The 22,386-nt window shown below is 32.3% G+C and overlaps 1 protein-coding gene across 1 annotated transcript; it reads left to right on the plus strand.

The window, feature by feature from the left end:
• Positions 1–8,048: 8,048 nt before the first annotated feature.
• LOC129984241 (U7 snRNA-associated Sm-like protein LSm11) lies at positions 8,049–21,535 on the plus strand. The gene is made up of 3 exons (XM_056094076.1): positions 8,049–8,336; positions 11,841–11,960; positions 19,907–21,535. The coding sequence occupies exons 1-3, from the start codon at positions 8,154–8,156 to the stop codon at positions 20,309–20,311; spliced, it is 708 nt and encodes a 235-aa protein (XP_055950051.1). The 5' UTR covers positions 8,049–8,153; the 3' UTR covers positions 20,312–21,535.
• The last annotated feature ends 851 nt before the right edge of the window (positions 21,536–22,386 follow it).

Genomic DNA, 22,386 nt, shown 5'->3' on the forward strand with positions numbered 1-22,386 from the left:
GTTGATATGGCGTTTGGTTCACAAGAGCATTGCCGCAGTCATTTCAGCTGCAGAGGATTATGGAACGCTTTACGAACACCGAGCTGACAAATCTGCTGATAATAAGAAGGAAATGCGTGAGCAGCAGAAAGATTGTATCGAGAAACGTACCCACAAAGAATGCACCGGACCGCCAGATGTTAACTAATTTGTACCACAATTTATGTGAATACGAGGCAATAGGCATAGTAAAGACGGACCACGAGTGACTCGAATTCTCAGCATGAAACAAAATATGTTAGATACCGTTCGAAGGAATCCGAGTACCAGCGTACAAGCCGTCGATGCTGCCGTTGGTGGATCTCGTTGCAATATTGATCATATTTTGCAATGTGAAGCTTACACCCATACTATCTTCAAAGAGTACTGTCACTCTTTCCCAAAGGTAATCCTGTGCGTGTGCGTTTTGCACGATGTTATCTCGCCCAATAGATAAGAACTTCAATGTAGATAAGAACTGTAGTGCAATGAAGAAGCAGAAAAACATTTTATTATTGAATTTAGAAGTTGTGTAACAACTCAACTCTACCTTGTTTATTGGATGTATTCAACAGATTTGAAATACGCATTAGCACTACCTCTGTTAATCTACGATCGTTATATTTAAACGTTTTAAAATGTAAATTAAATGTAAATATTAAATGTTTATGTCGTCTTACTTTGGATTGAATTACTTTAACAAGAACACACCAAATGTATGACAGAATGACTTCTTCAGTTTCACTTTAGTCATGGTCCTAAGCGCATTTCCCATCCAATGTTTTATATACCGATGAAGCGTACTTCACGCGAGATGTTATGTTCAAAAACCACAACGCGCATTTATGGGCTGGAGAGAATCCCCATGGCATGATACCATATATAGCCCAACATCACTTTTCATTGCATGTTTGGGCTGATGTGGTCGACAACCTCTTAGTCAGGCCTTACTTGTTGCTAACATCTCTAACATCTGCAGATTATCTCATATTTATGCAAGAGGTGCTAACAAGCTTATTTGAACTTGTGCCATAACACGTCAGACACCATATGTAGTTTCAACATCCCATTCACATTCATCCCATTCACATCTCCCCATTATGGCAGATGTGTTCGTGAGCATTTGAATCAGGTATTCTGTCACCGATAGATTGGGCGTGCCGGTCCAGCTCGATACTATTAGGACACCTTACAGGGTGTCCCAATAATCCTGGGACACCCTGTAAAAGAATTGAAACGGAAATTTATCGAATAGAGTACACTCCTGTGTATTCGGTTCTCGACTATATGGCCCCCTTACTGATCAGTCAGTGCATGAAAATTCCATTAATGACGAAGCAGGAGTTGAAACTTTCATAGGTTTTATTTTCACATATATATGGACACGGACATTTCTAAGATACCATACAAACACATCACAATACAAAGGCGAGAGAGAGAGTGTGTACATGCCGCCGCGTCGGCGTCTCGAATACATATGGTTAGGGGAACAGAATTTCCCCTTTTCTCCACCGGAGGGAATCAAAACTCTAACATCCACCCCCCCCCGGATGAAGACCTTCATAAAACTGCATACTGTATTTATAATAAAACAATAAATTCACAATAATACAAATTATACAATTAGTATAAATACAATACAATTCAGATTATTAAATTCCATTATATATATATTATAAACTAAAACAAATAACAATAACATTAATACACTTCATTTCCAGAGGGTAAAATAGCTATATCACGAACATTTCGTTTTAGGATATTACAATTTGGTAATTTAATACTGACTACTTTAATTTGGTTGTCATTACCTCTGAAAACTTCAGTAATTCTTCCTAACAACCACCTTGTTCCAGGTAAATTTTCATTTTTTACCGGAACAAGTGTTCCGAGTTTCACATCATTCCTTTTGAATTTCCATTTGTAACGTTGTTGTAAACTGCAAAGATAATCGCGTTTCCATATTTTCCATATACTTCTAGAAAATGTTGTAATTTTTTGCCATTTTGAGAATCGATTTTCATTTAAGTTAATTAACAATGGTTCGGCAATTCCATTAATTGGTTTGCCAATCAAAAAATGACCAGGTGCCAAAGTTTCAAAATCGTCGAATTCTGGAGATAGTGGAGTAAGGGGTCTAGAATTTAGGATGCCTTCAATTTCAGCCAAAATTGTTTGAAATTCTTCCAGATTTAGTTTTTGATTTCCTAATAAGCGTTTTAAATGGAATTTAAAGGATTTTACTCCGGCTCCCTAAATAGCTCCAAAATTCGGGGATTTACGTGGAATGAACTTCCATTCAATAGATTCTGAAATTAAAAATTCACTTAAACATTGATCAGGAGAGTTGACAGGATTATACAGCTTTTTAAGTTCTTTGTTTGCACCGACAAATGCTGCAATTAGCTGAAAATTTAAAAATATATGAGATAATACGAATAAATTTTACATAGTCATTTGTGATTTTGAGAAGTTTATCAAGAAAATCATCATAATTAGTTCCGGTTACAGTCATTACTAGGTTGCTCGCTGGAACATAGTCTTTCTTTAATTCGTTTGCTACTTCAATTTCGTTGAATTCACTGTTCACTGTGTTGTCAAGGCATACATCTGGGTAAAACAACCAGTCTGGACCATGCCACCAAACATCATCTTGCGCTGACACTCGGATAGACAGTCCTCGAGTTAACTTGTCCGCGGGGTTCGTCTTCCCTCTGCAGTAATTCCACTGGTCTCGATTGGTTTTCTCCTGGATCTCCCGTACGCAATTTCTCACAAACTACTTCCAACATAGACTTCCTTTTATCCAATGAAGGCTGATTTGCGAATCCGACCAGAAGAATATGTGGTCAGATGTAATACAAGGAAATGCTCGTTTCAAGTATTCTGCTAATCTGGCAGAAACAAGGGCTCCCATGAGTTCGAGTCTGGGAAGACTCAATTTTTTCAATGGAGCTAGGCGGCATTTCGTCACTATGAAACTGGAGTTCACCTTCAAGTTGGTCACTTTTCTGAAGTAGGCCACACAACCAAAAGCCTTTGGGCTTGCGTCTGAGAAAATGTGATTTTCAGCCATTGGAGTCTCTGCATCAAGAAAGTAAGGACGAGGCAAAGAAATCTGAGGGATAGTTTTTACCTCATCCAGCCATGACAGAAATATTTCTTGAATATCCGGTGGTAGTGGTTCATCCCATTTCAGCTCCCGTTCCCAGGTGTTCTGTAGTAACAACTTCATTCTGACAGTAAAAGGGGTTATCATCCCCAATGGATCAAACAGCATCCCACAGATGCTCAGAATCAATCACTTTGAAAGATTACTGTCCTTCATCTTAGAAATTTGATGAATGTCTATGGTAAATTTATCGTTGATATTGTCCCAAATGAGTCCAAGAATTTTAAATGGCACACCTAATTCTTCAGATGTTTCACGACGGTCAACATTAGCTTGATTCCAAGCTTCATTTAGAATTGAAGAGTTCGTAACCCACCTTCGAAGATTCATGCTGGCCTCGCTTAGAATGTAAATAATTTTTTTGCTCAATTTATAGCTTCGGAAACGCTTGACGTGCCAGCTGCTAGGTCATTTACGTACAAATCGCTCAACATTTTACACGCTTCTTCATATTCACTTTCAAATTTTTCTAAATGCAGTTTAGTAACTGCAGCAAGTAAAAATGGGCTGCATTTCACTCCAAAGGTGATTCTTTTATATTGGAATGTTTCAATACTGTGAGGGCTGAAACCGAGATTAGGACAATCCCCTTTTATCCATAAGAATTTTGTTTGTTTCTTATGGCACTTGCCACTGACAAGCCCGCTGTTACGAAGACAGCGATTTAAGCCTGAGGGGGAACGTCTCTTATTTTTTATAGCAGCGCCAACTAGGGCCAAGAGTACGACTTTGCCACTCACGCATCACTCATTCGCTTGCACAACCCCTTTTTACAGGAGGGCACATTCACACATCTCACAGATAGAACAACAGAAGAACAACCATTCCCAAATCGGGACTCGAACCCGAGACGCCCAGATCACGGGGAAGACGCGCTACCCCTATGCCAGGACGTCGGCATAAGAATTTTAGAAACTACCTATCTTCCTCGGTGATCCCTACTTCTAAAGAAGCGCGCTGAATATCTGCACTAAATGCAGTTTTGTGTAACCTAAACCGTAACAAGATTTCAAGTAAATCAGGATTTAAGTTCGGTCCGCTCTCTAAACAATCGTTTAACGATAACGCGCCCTTTCCCTTTGATGATGCGTCAAAGACAATCCTAACCTTTGTACTATCCTTCCGTTCTCGCACTACAGCATGATGTGGAAGAAAATAACCTGTTTTTATATTTTGGTCTAAATTCAAATCTACTCGTTCTATAATACTTTCTCTTAAGTGTTCCTTAATTATGCCATCGTATTTAGCAAATAATTCTTTGTTTTTATTTATTGTTTTGTTTAAACCGAATAAACGACGTTTTGCAATTTTATAATTACTGCGTAATGCCTTATTATCCTCCTTCCATAACAACGAGTTTTGTATCTTTTGTCTTTATACGTCGTATTTTGTTGAAAGGATTTTAAAGTTTCTTTATCTGAAAGAGACACTTCTTTATCCCCCATTTATCCCAACCGTTTCTAATAACTACAAATCTTTTACCCTATCAAAGCTCGATTCCTCACCCTCGACGATCAAATGGTTAGCAGATATTTCCTTACAATCAATTCCCATCTCCTTTTCCAGTAGCAAATATCCGAAAATACTATCAGTTGCAATCAATCTTTTACTAATCCTTATATTCCTTTCGCCTAAAATCTCTGAAATATAATCCGAACCAATCAAGACATCAATCCTCTCAGAAGTACTAACATCTGCTAACTCAATTCCCTTTTCCAACGCTATGTTTCTAACAAACTGCGATGGAGTATGAATTTTCGCCGAAGTAATCGTGTCAAAAACAACCGCTTGTATTTCAACACACCGAGTCGGGTGTTGTACATTCCTTAACGTAATATCTACTATATCCTAAACACGACGCTCAGCGGTTTCACTTCCGAAAGTGTGAATAGCTAAAACTTCCCTGCCCACTGTTTTCAATCCCAATTCCTCCAACACCCCTCTCAAGATGAAGGATTTATTGGTCCCGCAATCCAACATGCAACGCAGGTGCGTCCTACACCCCCTTCGTCCGTTCGCCACAGCTGAAAATGTTTGTAATAAAACCGATCCAGGGACCCTATTTTTTCTTTTATTTTGTTTGGTGCTGAAAGATATCATGGTAGAAGCGGTATTATTTTCTTTGGGAAGAAAAGTCCCTTCTTCGACTGGAGGCGAAATATTCTTAGTTACGGTATGGTGTTGCGGTCTTTCGCAAATTAAGGAATTATGCGAAAAAGAACTACAGAGCTTACATTGATAGTTACTATTGCAGAATTTTCTTATGTGATTCTGAAAACATATAGAGCATTTTCCCTTAGCCATTAACGATTTTTTCTTTTCATTAATATTAACTGAGCAATCATGGCTCATGTGTTTTTCAGTGCAAAAGGAACATTTTTGATTACTCATTCTGTCATCGGAAGAAGGATAATAGTTTCTTTTTGGATTAAATTAACGATTCGATTCAGATTTATGGTGAAATGAATCAGCGTGTGTCGTTAAGGCATTCGTATGCGAAGAATATCTATTTTTGTAGCCTTAATCAGGTTTGCTTCTAAATGAATACTCCTTCAAATTAGAAATTTTAGGGTTTGCTAATAATAAAGAAGCTTCCCTGCACTTTACTTCTATTCTTAAGAATTCTACTAAATTAGTGATATCAAATAATTCACCTGCCCTACGGTGACGATTATAGTTTAAATTTAATTCTTCGGATAGCTTTTGTAATATTACAGGGTACAATAGGTTACTATAAGTACCTGTAGCTACATTTAATGATTGCAACGATCTAATTTGGGTTTCTATTGCATCATACATTTTTCTTAAGCCTGTTATATTTGAGCAAGTTTTTACTGGATCAATCAATAAAAGTTTATGCATGTGAGAAGATATGATTATATCTGTTCTGCCAATCTTTCTTTTAATAACTGTATTGACGCATCATAATTTTGCTCAGTTAATGAAAATCCCGACACAGCATTTAAGGCAATTCCACGAAGATACGTTTTTAGATAGGTAAATTTCTCAATTTTTGTTAATGAATCATTTTTATGAATTGCGACTTCAAAGGAATTCTAAAATCTATAAATGGACTGCAATCACCCTGAAAGGTTTGTATATTTAATTTCGATAAATTAACACTTTGATTTCTTAAGGGGATGACATTTTCCGCATTATTTGTAACTGGACTGTTTGTCCTTACTTGTGGAATATCCCTCAAATTTTCTATTTGTCTTTCTAGCTTAGATGTTTGTTCAATTGCTTTGTCTTTGTAATCTTCGCATAATTCAATTTCTCCTTCCATTTCGCTTAAATCTATAATTAATTGAATACTGTCATCCAAGATAATTATGACAGCTTTGTTTCTGAGCTGAGCTTTTAAACTCAGAAGCTCATTCAGTTTTGCTTCTTTCGTATATTCATTACAAATTTCTTTGATTAAGAAATTTTTTATTTTAGTTAAATGTTTCGTGAAGATAGTATGTAATCCTTTCCTTTCTTCCTTTAATCTATTAATATCCATTTTAAACTAAATAATTCAAAAAAGCTTAGAACAAATAATAATTGTGTCCACCTCTGGTTTCAGCTCCTCACTGCGCTTCCTCCAAATTGTCGTGCTTTCCAAAAAAATTCCAATTTCCAAATTTCAACATATCACGTCTAGGGTCAGTCAGTGCATGACAATTCTATTAATGACGAAGCAGGAGTTGAAACTTTCATAGGTTTTATTTTTACATATATATGGACGCGGACATTTCTAAGCTACCACACAAACACATCACAACACAAAGACGAGAGAGAGAGAGAGAGAGAGAGAGAGAGAGAGAGAGAGAGAGAGAGAGAGAGAGAGAGAGAGAGAGAGAGAGAGAGTGTACATGTCGCCGCGTCGGCCTCTCGAATACATCTGGTTAGGGGAACAGAATTTCCCTTTTTCTCTATCGGAGGGAATCAAAACTCTAACACGTACTATCCGGCTTATCTAACACGTACTATCCAGCTTTTTTTTAAATCGTAATTTAATGAGGAAGCCAAGGCGTTGCAGAAGCAGTCATCTTTTAAGGACTTTTTCAAAAACTAAAAACTGTTGAGTTTTGACTCTTATCTTAGGATTACCTTTTTATATCTGTGTAATCATTTCTCAGTGAAAAATAAAACCAGTTTGAGACGATTTTCTGAAGAATTAAGCCTACGATGTGCTATAAGGTTTCCTTTGTTTCCTGCATTTAAGTTAGGCATTACGGAATTTACATTAAAATGTGAACAGTTTGTATCCTTTCACATACTTTTTCTCTAAAAAATTCTTGAAACGTAGAGTTCACTATATAAACATATTTAAACTACCCGTACAGAATTTTCTATTTTAACTCGACACGTTGCCGTGGTCGCGTTCACATTCAACATGGCTTGAGATAAATGGAGGGCTTAGTACTCATTAAGTGATAAAATACTATTACCGAATACATTTGTTATAAAAACTTTGTCTTCTGGTATTAGTGGGCAAAGAAATGAGTTCATTGAACCCTAGCCTATCCGGCTTTTTTTTATACGGTCTGCCCTTCCTCTAGATTAGGCTGGATACTCGAGAGTCCATATATATATATATATATACATACATAGTGAAAAATAATATCTTAGTAAAACAAAAAAGAAAAAAGGGAGGAGGTAACAAAGTCACTGTAACTTCAAGTAACCTTTAAAAGGACTTTAATCCCATAAATTCTAGTTTCTAATGCTAATTAAAACTATTTTTCAAAGCGAGATTATTACTATTATACAAATCAGAATATCATTTATTTATGTTAAAATAATTTTCCGATGTGAAGTAAGCATTCGCATTTTGCCTTCAATTTTGACAAATTCAAACTGGCAACGTCCACGATATTTTTGTTGTGCGAAATTCGTGTGTGCTTAGATGGACCTGTAATTGGTCTATATGTATTATTATTTATTTCCGTTTGAAAGTTGAAGTTTTGTGAGTAGAATGTCATCTTCAAGGTATGATGATCGTCGATATTTCTCTGGTAGCAGAGACAGATCATACAGTAGTCGAAGGGATCGGGATTCAAGACGGCGATCTCCTAGTCCTGGTCCCAGCAGAGGCCGCAGTCCTTCGCCATCTGACAAACCTCGAGATGAGAATGAATTACCTACTGCATTTGGGCGTGTGAGTATAATTTCACAAAGTTTGAACTTGTGCTTTCATAATAAAAATTCATTTGGCCATTTAATAAACTTTCTAATTTGCAATTGTTGCGTCTGTCAATGAACGGGCATTATTTAAAACATTTTTTATAAAAGTATTAAATAGAATGCTTTAAATGACTCGACACCCCCATTTTTTTTTAACAATTTCATCAAAATCTACTTTATTTTGTTGTAATTAGAATAAACTGTTCCAAAATTTAGATTTTAAAAATATTTTTCCTGTTTAGAGATTTAAAGTTTAAACTTGATAATTTATAAAGGAAATTATAATGTTTTTTCTAAATGCTTCTCTTTATTCAATACTGGCTGATCAAATTTTTTTAAAGAATTCTCTTAATGAACTTTATGGAATTAATTTCCGATTTTGGATATCAAAATTACTAGCAGAGGAAAAAAAAAAAAAAATCATTCAATAAAATTTTGTGATTTTTATTGGAAAATATCCAATTTTTTTGTTTTTAAAATTTTTCTAATCAATATTTTTTTAATAATCAGGGCCTAATTTTATTAAGTCAATATTTCTGAGTTTACAGAAAAAATTTAGAGTTGTTTGAATAAAATGTGTTTGACTGCTAGCATTTCATAGTATGCATGATTTCAGGAAAAAGCAAAGTGAGAAAAAGGGGTTTGAAACACTGTAATATTCTAATTACACTAACTTATATTAAGCCATTTGTTTTGCAACATTTACCAAACATTTTTTTAAGTGAAAAAGTAATAATTTTATAAAATTTTAATTGTTTGTGTAGTTAATAATTGTTCTAGTTTTAACTTAGTTCTTATTAGAAAAAAAAAAAAGAAAAATTTAAATATATATAATTTTAACATTTTTTAATGTAGGAAATCAGCCTTAATTTTTTTCTTCAAATTTGTATTAATGCCCAATTATAATGTAAGCCATTTAAATAAAATATAATTTGAAAGCATGCCTTCCAACAACTATGGCATTTCTGTAGTTGCTACAGAAATTAAGTGAAAACTAGAAAGTTATGAATACATAGTGAAACTACAGAAAAACTACAAAAAAATACCTTCTTCGTAGCAATGCTGATGATTTGTGAAAAATTTATTTTGGACGGTTAAAAGAAGGGGAGGGGAAATACTCATTACAAAATGTATCTGGAAGTTTGTTATGGTGTTAAACTGAACATACTTAAAGCATAAATAAAGTATAAATATTTAATAATAATAAAAATGGTAATTGTCTGACAAACAGTGTTAATTTGTTTGATCAACAAAATTAATTGTATTGTGTGTTATTTTTAAGTAAAATTTTTTCACTTATATGTTCAATCTGTTAAATAATCTTGACTAATGTTTTAATTAAAATTATTTGTGCAAGAAGTGCTACGGATGACTGAGTAACCAGTGTTGGAGTGTATGTGAAAAGACCATTTGAAACAAGCAAAGTTTGTAGAAAAATATTAAAAATGGCTTAAAACACATCTATACTAACTTTTTAATCATTATTTTTTATATAAAATAAAATTTTTAAATAAAAAATAAAATTAAAAATTAAATATATTGTTAAAAGCAGTTGTAAATTTTGCTTTTTTAAAATTAAAATGCTTTAATAAAGATATAGTCATTAATTTCAGTTTTGCTAATGAAATTGGCAGCAAAATGTGAATATTGTTTTATTTTATGTGCTATATACCTTTTATTATTCATAACAAAATGTGTTTTTCTCTTAATTCTTGGCATTTCAAAATCTATCAACATTAAAGTAAGCAATTAATTATTTAATAGTTAAAAACAGCTGATTTTCCTCTCAAAAATGGTCCAAACTTGATGGGCAGATATTAACACAGAAAGACTAATAACATTATCAAAGTTACCAACAAATAATGAGTAAACAATTCAGTTTTCAGAAAAATGTTTCATTTTACTTTAAAGGGGTAAAAAATCTATAGCTTTCCATTAAAAACATAACATAAAACAGTGAACAGTGACATGGTGCATGATATCTCATCTGTCAAATAACCGTTTCTTGTAAAATAAATTTTTGGAGAATTCAAATACCGGTCCAGAGATAATTTTAAACATAAAATTAAAGTATTTTCATCAATTTTAGAGTATCAAGTTTCCTCAATTGTTTTAGCTCAAAACATTTGACAGTTTTCTTTTAACATAAACAAATATTACTTTGTTGAATTATGCATGAAGATTTTCTTCAAATTATGCTGATTTTAATTTAATCTATTCTATTCTATAGGCATATTCTGTTTATTTTAAAGATTTTCACATTTTCTAATTTTCTAAAATAAATCATTGAATATTGTGGTACATTGATTTCTTTTAAAAATAAAGTTGGAAGTCGATAATTTTTACTTGCTTTTCAATTGTTGGATTTTTTCCCCCAAACCGATAGTTTCATTTTGATTTGTCAGCATATAGGAAGAAATCTGAAGAAAGTGCAGCATGCTTCTTTAGTTTTTATGAAATGATTTTTACAAGGAATCTTTTAGTCCATAGTATTATAATTTCATGTGGAGTTGTTTCTTGGTGTGATTTAAATTTTCCCCCTTTCGTGTAAAAAAGTGCAATTTAATAAAGGCCCTGAGAAATTTTAAAAACTTAAATATTAAAATGCATAAAATATGCAAGATCAGTTACATTGGGTTTAATTATTTGAAAATATAAAATGTTACAAATTTTGTCCTGTAAGATTTTGTGACATATTTTAGAGTTTAAAAAGTGGCTAGATCCAACTCATTTATAGAGATGTTTCAGAATTTTCCATCTTGAAATTCTAGATTTTAATTTTTTTTTTCAATGAATAATATCAGAAACTTTTTTTTGTCTTTATTAGATATGCAATTCATTTTTAAATCTAAAGTGCAATTTATGCTTTGTGTTCATTTAAAGTTAATGATGAACTTAAAAATGTATTAATGTTTTTTATTTGTTTTTTTGGAAGTTATGCAATGCAAGAAAAGTATAGTATAAAAGTATTTTTTTAAGAGTAATCGTTCTTTCAAAGAACTTACATCCTGAGCTTTTACTCTGCAGCTGCTTATCCTGCGATTTCAGCGGGTTGGCAATCAGTCCCTTTTCTGTTGCTCCCCGCATTTTTCGTATTTTAGATAGAGTGTTTAATTTTACGATTACAGATTTTTATTTTATTATATTATTATCGTGTAACATATAATATCAGTTCAATTTCATTGAAAAATATTTGAACCTATTTGCAAACAGCGGATCTAAATAGAGATTTTAAAGAATTACTCAGCCAGAGGATTAAGTGGTATGTACGTCAAAATATATTTTTTTATATCATTATGTTTAAAATATTAATTATTCCCCAATTTCTCTAACTTTCTAACTCAGTTTATAAAATTTGTACTTGATTGGATTGAAATTTTGATTATTTTTTTTTGGTTGGTATATGTTGTTAAAGTTGCTTTTATGTTTACCAAAATTAATTATTTTCATGTCTATAATATTACTTTTTTTTTTATAGCCCGTACCATCAGTATTCGAGAAGGATAATGAGAATGTTTTAAAGCGGATGCATACTGCCTTTGCCAAAACTCCTCTTTCAGTATTAACTAGATGTGTTGAAACTAATATGAAAATAAAGGTAATTAATAGTCTACTTTGTCATGTTAACAGTTTATTGTAATAATTCCTTGTTATGTGATAGAGAGCAACTTCACTTGGGATTGGTTTTTATGTGATTAATTTCCAATGCTTTGCAATATTTAAAAATATCTTGATAAATATATAAATGAAATAAAAATTGATGCCTTGTACTTTTCTTAGCTATAACAAAAATAAAGAATGATATAACCTATATATTCTCTGTTTGTCCCTTTCCATTACAAAATTGTAATCCATCTTATTCTTAAATTTAATATATTATATTGCATTATTTGTTGAAGCCATTTTCTAATAACTTCTTCAAAATAAAAGTTTTTTTTGTTATAAAATAATATACTTCCTTCTTCAAATGAATATTTTATCCCCATCCCAACTCATGTTTGTTTTATATTATTATATGCAGAACACTGTTAAAGAGTGTTGTATAATTTAAATGACTGCCATTTTCATTTGAATGTTGTGAAAATTAGTAGGAAAACAGATTATTCAGTTAGATATTTTGGAATGTCATAATTTTTTTTTAAATTTACTGTTTTAAAAATATATGTAATGATCATTTAATTTCATTCTAAAATGGTCTGTTATTTCCAGATTCAATTCCACATTTTTTTTTAATTTAATTCTACACTTTCTCTTTAAAATTATTGATTTCAATATATTCTCACACTCCAATTGAAGGGATGAAAATTTTTAATGCTTACAACATTCTTTTAAAGATACCTAAACTTCTTTTTCCTGTATCAAAGAAATCCCTATAAAAATTGAATAGTGAAATCACTGAAGGGGAAAACTTTACTCTTCTGCTCTTGTGTCACGATGCAGACTGGTATATCTTTTATGATTGTTCTTGTAGAAATTATGCCTCTAAAATGAAATAAATTAAAGTTAAATTTTTAGAAATCTCTTCTTTTCGGCCACACAACTGCTAAAAATAAGTTTATATATATATCGGTTATATTGTAACATAATTGGTTATATTTTAACAACAATGCCATGGCACCAGGAAAATATAGGGAATTTAAAAAAAAGAGAAAACTCATGGAAATTTGAATTTCCATAAAAACTGGAAATGTACAAAGAATTTTGAGTTTCTTAATTTTTTTTTTTTTTCTTTTTACCCCATTTAGAAAAAGCTGATATCTGAACACAGTAAGAATGAAAGATCGTAGCCATAGCACCAAAAATGAAACATGTTTAATTACGATTTCATAGACAGCTGTTCTCTTTATAATGAGATTTTCAGATTACAACTAATGAGTGTATGCCAGATTTTTATAACTTCGCAAGAGAACAGACTAATTTACTCAGATGCAAATAGCAACATTCACTTTGCGGAAGCATCACAGTGATGTTTAGTCACTCACACATGAGTTTATTGAATGGTTTGTTTATTATTTGAGAAATTGTGAGCTTGTTCAGAGTAGATTAGAGAATTTCTTTAAAGCAATACTCTTTCCAAAATCTGTATTTAATGAAGATTGGTCAAATAAATACGTGAACTAACTTTGCAGAATGGATTAGAAACGTTCCACAAAATCAGTTTTCTTTATATTGCTTGTTTTTTAAAAATATAATATGCTCAAGTAATATAGGAAAGCAGGCAGTAATCAAAGAATAGTCATGCCAAAAGTGGAAAACATACAAAATTGTTTGCCTGTTCAAAAAAGATATAGTTGATATTGGACTTTGTATTTAAAAGGAATACAGGAGAAGAGAACACAGGAAATTTGATGTCCAAAAATAAGCCAATTTCGAAATTTTTAATTTAAGAACAATAAGTTAAAGCTGAACTTTTATGGGCATTAAAACAGTACTTATTAATTAATGGTGAAAGAGTCAAATCTCACCAAATATAGCACCAAAATCAAATTGGCATTGCAATCCTATGAGTGTCCTTCAAATTTATGAGAAGGAAACAGCATCTGTTTACATTGTTTATACAAAGTTTACAGGAAGTAAATTATATATTTTAAAATTTGTTTGTTTTCGTCAACAAATTGCCAATCCTTTATGTTTAATTAATAAGTACCATTAAAACTTGTTTTATCACATTTGTCCTTTAATGCATTCAATGATATATTGGAAATATTTTCACATATGTTGCTGAATAGTGAAATAGTGAAAAAGTGAGCTTTATGTCCTACAAAAATGTTGTAAATAATTGATTAAAATTTATTTTGTTTTTTCAATTATTTAAAAAAAAAATCTTTAAATGTTAAAAAATTTGTAATATTCTTTGATGACGCTTTTGCAAATGGATCTTATTGGGAGATATTGGTATAAATCAAACAATAGGGTTGCCACAAGATATTGAAATTCGATATTTGTAAGGCTTACCACTGCTCAAGAATTGTTTGAGAATTTTAAATAAATTACATCAAGTTTGAACCTACAGTTACTTTTACAAATTAGTAAGGATGGACCAAATGTAAAAGTTTTTAAATATGTCAGAGAAGACCTTCTTTTAAAAAATTATCTGTTGAGCGTTTCAGTATTAACATAAATCTACTTAATGAAAAGTGGATGTTATTTTAATTTCAATGTATAGAATATTTGTTAGTCCAACTAGATGTGCTGATTTTTAGAAAGTTACTGTTTCTTCTGAGTTTTCATTGAAATTTTGTTCTCTCCATTGGGTAGAAAATATCAGTATTTGCGAAAGTACTCTAAATGTTTTTTACAACATAAATTAATACAGAGATTTCAATTTAAACAAAAACTTTTTCTTGATCTGCCTTGAGTGATAATAATATAAATGCTTGTCGAGATAAATTGATTCCGATTAAAATTAGATTCTTTTATATTGTTAATATTTTTCAGCCATTTCTTTAAAAACATTCAGACATCTGAACCAATAATGCTTTTCTTAACTAAAAATCTTTTCATTTTTGTCAAGCATTTAATGAAAAACATTATCAAGAGAGGGAGGACTAATTTTAACAAAAACATTTGACACTTATTTTTGATAGACCTCAATGATTCTAAAAATCTAAGGCTGAGAAAAAAATTCCAATATTGGAATAGTGATTACAAACTACTTGAATTACTTATGGTCCTATATTTGTGAAGAATTCGGTAAAAAATGTTTGAATGTATATTCAAAAATTTTAGTGTGTTAAAAACTGCATCTTGTTTAAATCCAATTGAAGAACCTTGCATTTTTCCACACATTAAGACAATGGAATGTTGTTATTTCATTGTAATTAACACACGAGTCCTGTTCAACCATTTTCTTTTATATTACATATACATAAGAAGAATTTTCTAGATTCAGTGGCAACCTGTTTAAAGACAATTTGATGCTAACTTTCAGTGTTTTTTTTTTTCTTTCAGAAATTTGAAGAATATATATGCAGGGTGGTTATAATTAAAGTGCAAGTGTTTGAAGGACTGTAAAAGAAAAACTACTTGGTGTATGTTGAAGAAATTTGGTATATGACATATTTACAACATGGGGAAACGAATTACAGAATAAAAAATTTTAGTACATTTTTTTGCAATAGATGGCGCTGTAGTTCATTAAAACGTTGTTTTTGCTCTGTACTATGTCAAAAGGAATACTACTTCAATTTTAAAATTGTTATGACGATAAAAGTCATGTATCTTAAGCTATAGCCATGACTGTCAAAGGTAGAACGTGCTCTCTTAGTAAAATGTTATTACCAAAAGAATAGCAATTATAGTGCTTTTTGAAAGAATATCGTCGTCTTAAAGATTTGGAAAAATGACCGATGTCTGTGAATGGTTTAAAGAAAATGATTAGCTTATTAATAAATTTGAAGCTACAGGAGAACTCGGAGTGCTTCCTGGAAATAGAGGAAGATTTGTGAATCGGGAAGTTATGGAAGAGATTAGGGAAGCAGTTGATTCATGGTTAGTGAACCAGCGACGTTTAAGCGCTAGAAGTGTTGTAGCAAGGACTTTATCAAAACCATGAGCGACCATACGCAAAGTCTTGCGCTTTAAGATGCTATCCGCATAAAATTAAAATTTTGCAGCACTTGCAACCAGGCGATCCACAACAAAGAATTGATTTTGCAACTTCATTCTTGCCAAAATGGATGAAGACGAATCATCGATTCGAAAGATTTTGTGGAAGCGCATTTTACTTTATCCTGACAAGTCAACAACCATAACTGTAGAATGTGGGGCTCATCCAACCCGCATACTGTTTTTAGGAAACCCTTGCATTCAACGTTTGTTACAGTTTGGTGTGGTATGACTGCTGACTTTATGATTAGTCCATTTTTTTTTATTTTTTTTCGAAAATCTTACACCAACAGGGTTAGTTCGCTGCACCCTAACAGGCACAAGTTACACTCAAATTTTAGAGAGTAATGTGATCCCAAATTTGCAAAACATAAACTGCCTCGATTCAAAAATATTCATGCAATATGGAGCACCACCTCACATTGCTCATTGTATTACGCAACTGCGTCACCAAACTTTTAGTGAGGATCGTATAGTTAGCAGATGTTTCCAAAATGCGTGGCCACCTCGCTCACCAGATTTGATTCCTTGCGATTTTTGGCTGTGGGGATATTTAAAAGATCGCGTCTGCAAAGACAAACCTAACTCTGTTGTTGCTTTAAAAAGCAGCATTACTAGACATGCCCTAGAAATTCAGCAGGAAACATTAGATGCTATTTTGGATCACGCTGTCAATTGATAGGACTTGAAAGATTCCATATCGAATAAATATTGTAATACATTACGCATTTCATATTTTTACAAAGGAAATTTTATAATTACAATGTATAAAATTGTCATTAAAAAGCGCCACCTATGACAAAAGTTGAACTAATTTTTTTTGTTGTGTAATTCATTTCCCCATGTTATAAATATAACATCTCCCAAATTTCTTCAACATATTTCAAATAGTTTTTCTTTTACAGTCCTTCAAACACTTGCACTTTAATTATAACAACCCTGTATATATATAATATATACACACATACATGTGGGAGCGAAGGTGTCCTCCTTCGAAAGAACTCACTACGAAACGGTGTCTAGGGTTAAATATAGGTTCTATTACACATATTTACAGTTTTGGTACATATTACAGTGTGGGCACCTCATCGTGCTACCACGGTCCACAACCATTCAATCCTAGCAGTCCAGCACCCGCTCGCTCTAATCTCCTTACATATACTAGTGTTAGAGTTCTCCCTGGCGCCGCCTTGTGGAGACTGTCATTCGCTTCTACAGCTCGGCCATCCTTCATGACCACCGGTCTCGGTGGTCCACAGAGACATCACCATACATTGAATACAAGAATTCTGAAAGAGAGAGGGGAAAACACACACACACACAAAACAGTATTTTGCACAATATAAGTTATTTACAGTTTCTAGTTTTGAATGTGCAGTCGACAGATTATGTTTAGGAGTTACTGCCCCATCTCTTCACGTGATCAGCTGTCGTTGAAATGAAATTTGGACCCTCATGGTTTCCAACTTTGCTAACATCATAACGATCATGGTATTTGATGGCTACCACTTCAATAAGAGTGTAGAATTTGGCTCTCAGTTTGAGACCAGTTCCATACTGTGTCCTCTTTATAGCCACCAGGTCGCCTTTCTTGTATGTAAGAGCTTTTTTTTCTTTTCTTAGTATACACCCTCTTGTTCTCTTCTTGGATCTGCAGGATGTTGTCTTTCGCTTCATCTCGAAGCATTTCACGACAGAAATTCTTCTAGAATTTCGAAGATTCTTTGCTCATCCTTGGTCTTCATTTCCACATCAGTCAGCAGCTTGAACGGAGACAATTTTCTGCTTCTTAAAGTCGTTGAGTTCATGGTCTTGTGCACAACATCCATCTATTTTTTATTCTGTTTATCAACTAAGTTTTTTTCATAAAATCCTAGCCTCCTCGGCTTTGAATTAATTGGGTCGTCTTTCAATAAATTTATTCTCATATTCAAGTTAGTTGTTTTTATTTTATTCGGGGAATAGTTATTTACAAGTTCCTTAATTTTATCCTTAACGCAAGCATCTGTGATATGAGAAAAATCAACATTACTCATATTTTCGCTTGAACAATCAAGGTCACACAATAAAAAATCATTTTCACTCTGCAAAAAAGAATGTTTACGAATACTCTTTACACCATGTTTCTCATTTATATTTTACTCTAAAAATAAATCAGAAAGAAAATCTTTCTATTTTTTTCTTCCGATGATATAAAAAGAGAAAGACTTCCGTTTGGATCCATTTTTTTTTTTTTTTTCTTTTTTCATTTCCTGCGTATTTGGAATAATTGTCTGTCTGAGGAGGATTCATCGTATTGGTTTAATTTTGTTTTTTCATTCTCTTCGAGCAGATGCTCATAATTCTTTTGCGTTAGGATGCAATTGAAAAGTTGATTAGTTACTGCAAACGGAAGTTTAACTTTTTTTTTTTTTTTTTTTTAATTTTGTTCCGGCGCTGTTTCGAAATAATGAATTTCTTCAATTCTTCTGTCCGAAACAACTTTACAGTTCACAACTTATCGGTCAGGTTGTTTAGGTACGTTTACCATCGATCTTTTTATACAATTAATTCTAGCACCACTGTCGATCAATGTTTTAATCGGTTTTTCATTAATTACAAGATTAGCGAATTTTAAATCTTGAAATAGCTCGCCTTCGCGAAAACTTTTTCTTCTTACACGCCAATTTGATGTATGGCCTCTATGTGTATGGCTGACGATTCCGTAACTTTTTCTCGCTGCTTTACTTTCTTAAATCTAAAGCGTTTATTGCAAAACTTAGCGAAATGGGCAGTCTCCGCAAATGAAACAACCGGAATTTTTTTTTTTTTTTTCGGAATGCCTAAAGTTATCATTATGATTAGGTTCACGATAGTTCGGTTTTGACTGACGATTTATTTGCCAACTTGCAGGGCCTGAATATGGCACTTTCGTTTCGTTAGAAGCAAAATCACTCTTTTGCGAGCTTTAATGGTTCAAACCACGAATCTGACTGACGAATAGCAATATGGGCGGCAGTATCTTTATCTAAGGATTCGAATATTTTATCAGAAATAATCAAATCACATAGCGATTTAAACTCTCTGACATTTCGCAGTTTTAGATAATACTCAAAATTAGATCTTATTCTTGTTTGAAATTAGACATGTGTTTCATCGGACTTCCGTTTTGCACGTCGGAAGTTTTGCAAACACTCCTGTGGAGAAAGTTTGAATTCACGCAAAATGACGAGATTTTAATTTCTCATAATCCTGTAACTCCTCTTCGCCAATGTACAACAGCGAATTATTGGCTTTTTCTTCAAGATTTGCAATCAATATTTCGGATTTCAAATTTTCCGACAAAACGGCGCCATCTCGTGGAGATTGTTACACGCTTCTACATACATATACAATACTGTTACAAAAATTTTCTACAACAAAATACCGTCGATCAATCACAATAACGTAACGCTTTTAATTGCTATAGTTCAGCAGCTTGCCTGCTGTCTAATCCTCTAAAATCTTTTACTTGTCGGTGACTCCGACTCCTCTCACACACGACTTCTGACGATCCACACAACTTCACTGCAGCTTCAGAGTGCCCGTCTTTTATAGTTCTGGGAGGCAGGGCTAGAATCTTCAGACCAATCAGGGCGTATCTGAGTATATCTTGGTTCCTACTGGATGGATCGTGAAACTTCTCTAACTTTCCAGTATGATCCATTTAGTCGCCAAATTCGTCGCCAAATGGCCGCCAAGCTCTCAGGTCATTGACGCACAGGACAGATCTTACAAAGGGTTTTAACGGTTTTTCCCAGGATGACACTATTCGTGCCGGGTAGCAAAATTACAAATTTGTAACAATACACTAAATAAGAGTGGCTTATTATGATTGGATTAATTTAAATATTGTATTAAATATTTTTAGAAATTGTTCTGACTTTTTTTTCAAGTTTGTTTAATTTTTGTTTTTAGGTTTGGGTCCGAAATGCTAATGAAATTCGTGGGTTATGCAGTGGTTATTTACTCGCTTTCGATAAACACTGGAATTTGTGTTTGTGTGACGTACTAGAATACTACGTGCAGTCAAAATATCTAAAAGAACCATTTCTATGTGAGTTTACAGATGATGATATCCGAGAATTGGAAAGACCAATTTTAGGAGAAAGAGAGGGAAGGACTGCCGAAGAAGTGCCATCAAAGGAAGCTGTGACGTCTAAAAGAGCATTGAAAAGGGCTGCTTTAAAAGAGAAAATGAAGAGAAGGCGAGTTCATAAAGCACATATGAAATATTTATTTATTCGTGGTGATAGTGTTGTAACATTTGGTCTTTGTGATCCTCTGAAGGAGCCAGTTTTTTTCTCTCCAACTGAGTTGTAATTTTTTAAATGTATTTTTATGATGTTTTTTGTCATCAAATCATGATTATGCAGAGTCATTTTCTCAAGTTTCAGTCATCGGTCCTTGTGAAAGTGCAATTGCTGACTTGTATCTTAAGCATATGTAATATTTTTTAAAATATATATTTATGTTTTGTCTTTCATTACGTGTAAACTTATTGTAAGGATTTTCTGAATTCTCTTTTGTGCATTCATCTTTGTATTATTTGAAAAAATTAGTTTCTGTCCCTTAATTTTTATGATTTGTATTTCATCAAACTATATTCATTTCATTGAAAGAATTATAATGAATATCTTATTTTAAAGGATTGACCTTGCATTTCAAATATGTATTCCATACAAAAGCCACTAAATAAAGAATTTACTAATTTATGGAAGGTAAACTATAGTTTGAAATTAATTTAGATAGTCGACTGGTTTTTCATTACTTTAAAAGGTTTTTAAATCTTTGTATTGGTATATTTCAGTTGCTTGGAAAAATGTCTTAGAATTCAGTTGTGAGAAGTTTCATGGATAAGATTGCTCTTTAAAAATATCATGTACTTTTTTTTGTATAGTTTATGTTGTGCTCAATTAGAATGCCCAGGCAGTTAAAAAAACAATAACACATTTTAATACCTTGCTTCTATTTAGATTTGCCAATTGAATTTATTTTTCAATTTATATGTGTATGTAGTAAATAATGAAGAGGATTTGTAGGTGATTTTAGAAATTTTGTGAAAGAATATTAAACTTGTGAATACATTTTTCAAAAAATGACTCCTTTTATGCTCTCCTTAATAATTTTTGTTTCAATGATATTTAAATTTAAACTTAGCAGAAACATGAGCATTCTACTTTTTTCTGGGGAGCAAGGAAAGGTGGAGAGATGCTGGCTTAAACAAATCTTTTCAGTCTCTTGTTTACATTCATGCTAAAAGCATTGTTGTATGCAATTAATTTTATTTTTAGTTGAAAATTGGAAGAATTTTTTACATATAATTTATTGTTGTTTCATATATGATCAAAGAGCTCATGAATAGGAGTGCAAAAACTTGGAAACTAATAATATATATATAAACATGAATGATAAAATGATTTTTTTCTTTTTACAATAAATTTTTTTCTCAAGATGCAACTTATTTTTATGAATAATATTAGATTTTCTTCTTTAAAATTATTATTCATTTACAGTTTTATTTTATTGTACTTTAATTAAGACGATTTGCAAAACATCACAATTGTCATGTGTATCTCTGTTTTTTAAATAAATGAACATTAATTAATCAAAAGGCTCGTTATTTGTGTTCAATTGAATTTGGTTGGAAACCAACTTCCAGTATATTAAATCATTTTTGACAAATAAATAAAATAAATAAATACAGGATACAGTTTTAAGGAGACGAATACTTTGTAATTTAAATGTAGTACTGGGGCATAAATTTGGTACTAAGATCCTTAAATTAAAATTATCTTTGGATAACCCATAAAACTAATTTAAGTTTAATGGTTAGTTAGTTGGTTTTTATGGCACAAGGACCAGATTTGATCATTCTGCACCAAACATTTGTTAAACATGGCTTTCGTGTTAAAAATGAAAGCATTTTAAGAAAAAGATACAATTAAATCTGATGTAAAATTTGAAAAAGTAAAAATATTTGGATGAGGGTTATCTCCTAAAATGTCATTTAAGTTGAAAACAGTTGCTCCAAAATGGACTTGTCGTTGTGTACTAAAAACTTGGCATTCACACAGAATATGCTTAACTGTTAAAACACAATTGCATTTATCACAAAGTGGCGCATAATCAGAGTGCAAAAGATGTTTTTGGGTCAAATAGGTGTGGCCTATTTGAAGTCTCGTGATAATGATATCTTTCTTTCTAGTCAGAATTTTACTTTTGAAACCCTTGACAGATAGCTGTATTTGAAAAAGTTTATTTGTAGATAGCTTTTGCTAGATAGTAGATTTTGTAGATAGCTAGCTTGCCAGAATTTACTTTGAATTATTTTTATTGCTTGTAATGGATCGGATAATGGAACAAAATTTTCCTTCAACAGGGTTGAGCTTTTTGCT

This window comes from Argiope bruennichi, chromosome 9, assembly GCF_947563725.1.
Source record: "Argiope bruennichi chromosome 9, qqArgBrue1.1, whole genome shotgun sequence".
Classification (NCBI taxonomy): Eukaryota; Metazoa; Arthropoda; class Arachnida; order Araneae; family Araneidae; genus Argiope; species Argiope bruennichi.

Excerpts from the sequence above, each read along its gene's own strand:
- LOC129984241 (XM_056094076.1), top strand. The coding sequence starts at position 8,154 with ATGTCATCTTCAAGGTATGATGATCGTCGATATTTCTCTGGTAGCAGA. Across the intron at positions 8,337-11,840 it reads TACCTACTGCATTTGGGCGT|CCCGTACCATCAGTATTCGA; the intron begins GTGAGTATAATT and ends TTTTTTTTATAG. Across the intron at positions 11,961-19,906 it reads AAACTAATATGAAAATAAAG|GTTTGGGTCCGAAATGCTAA; the intron begins GTAATTAATAGT and ends TTTTGTTTTTAG.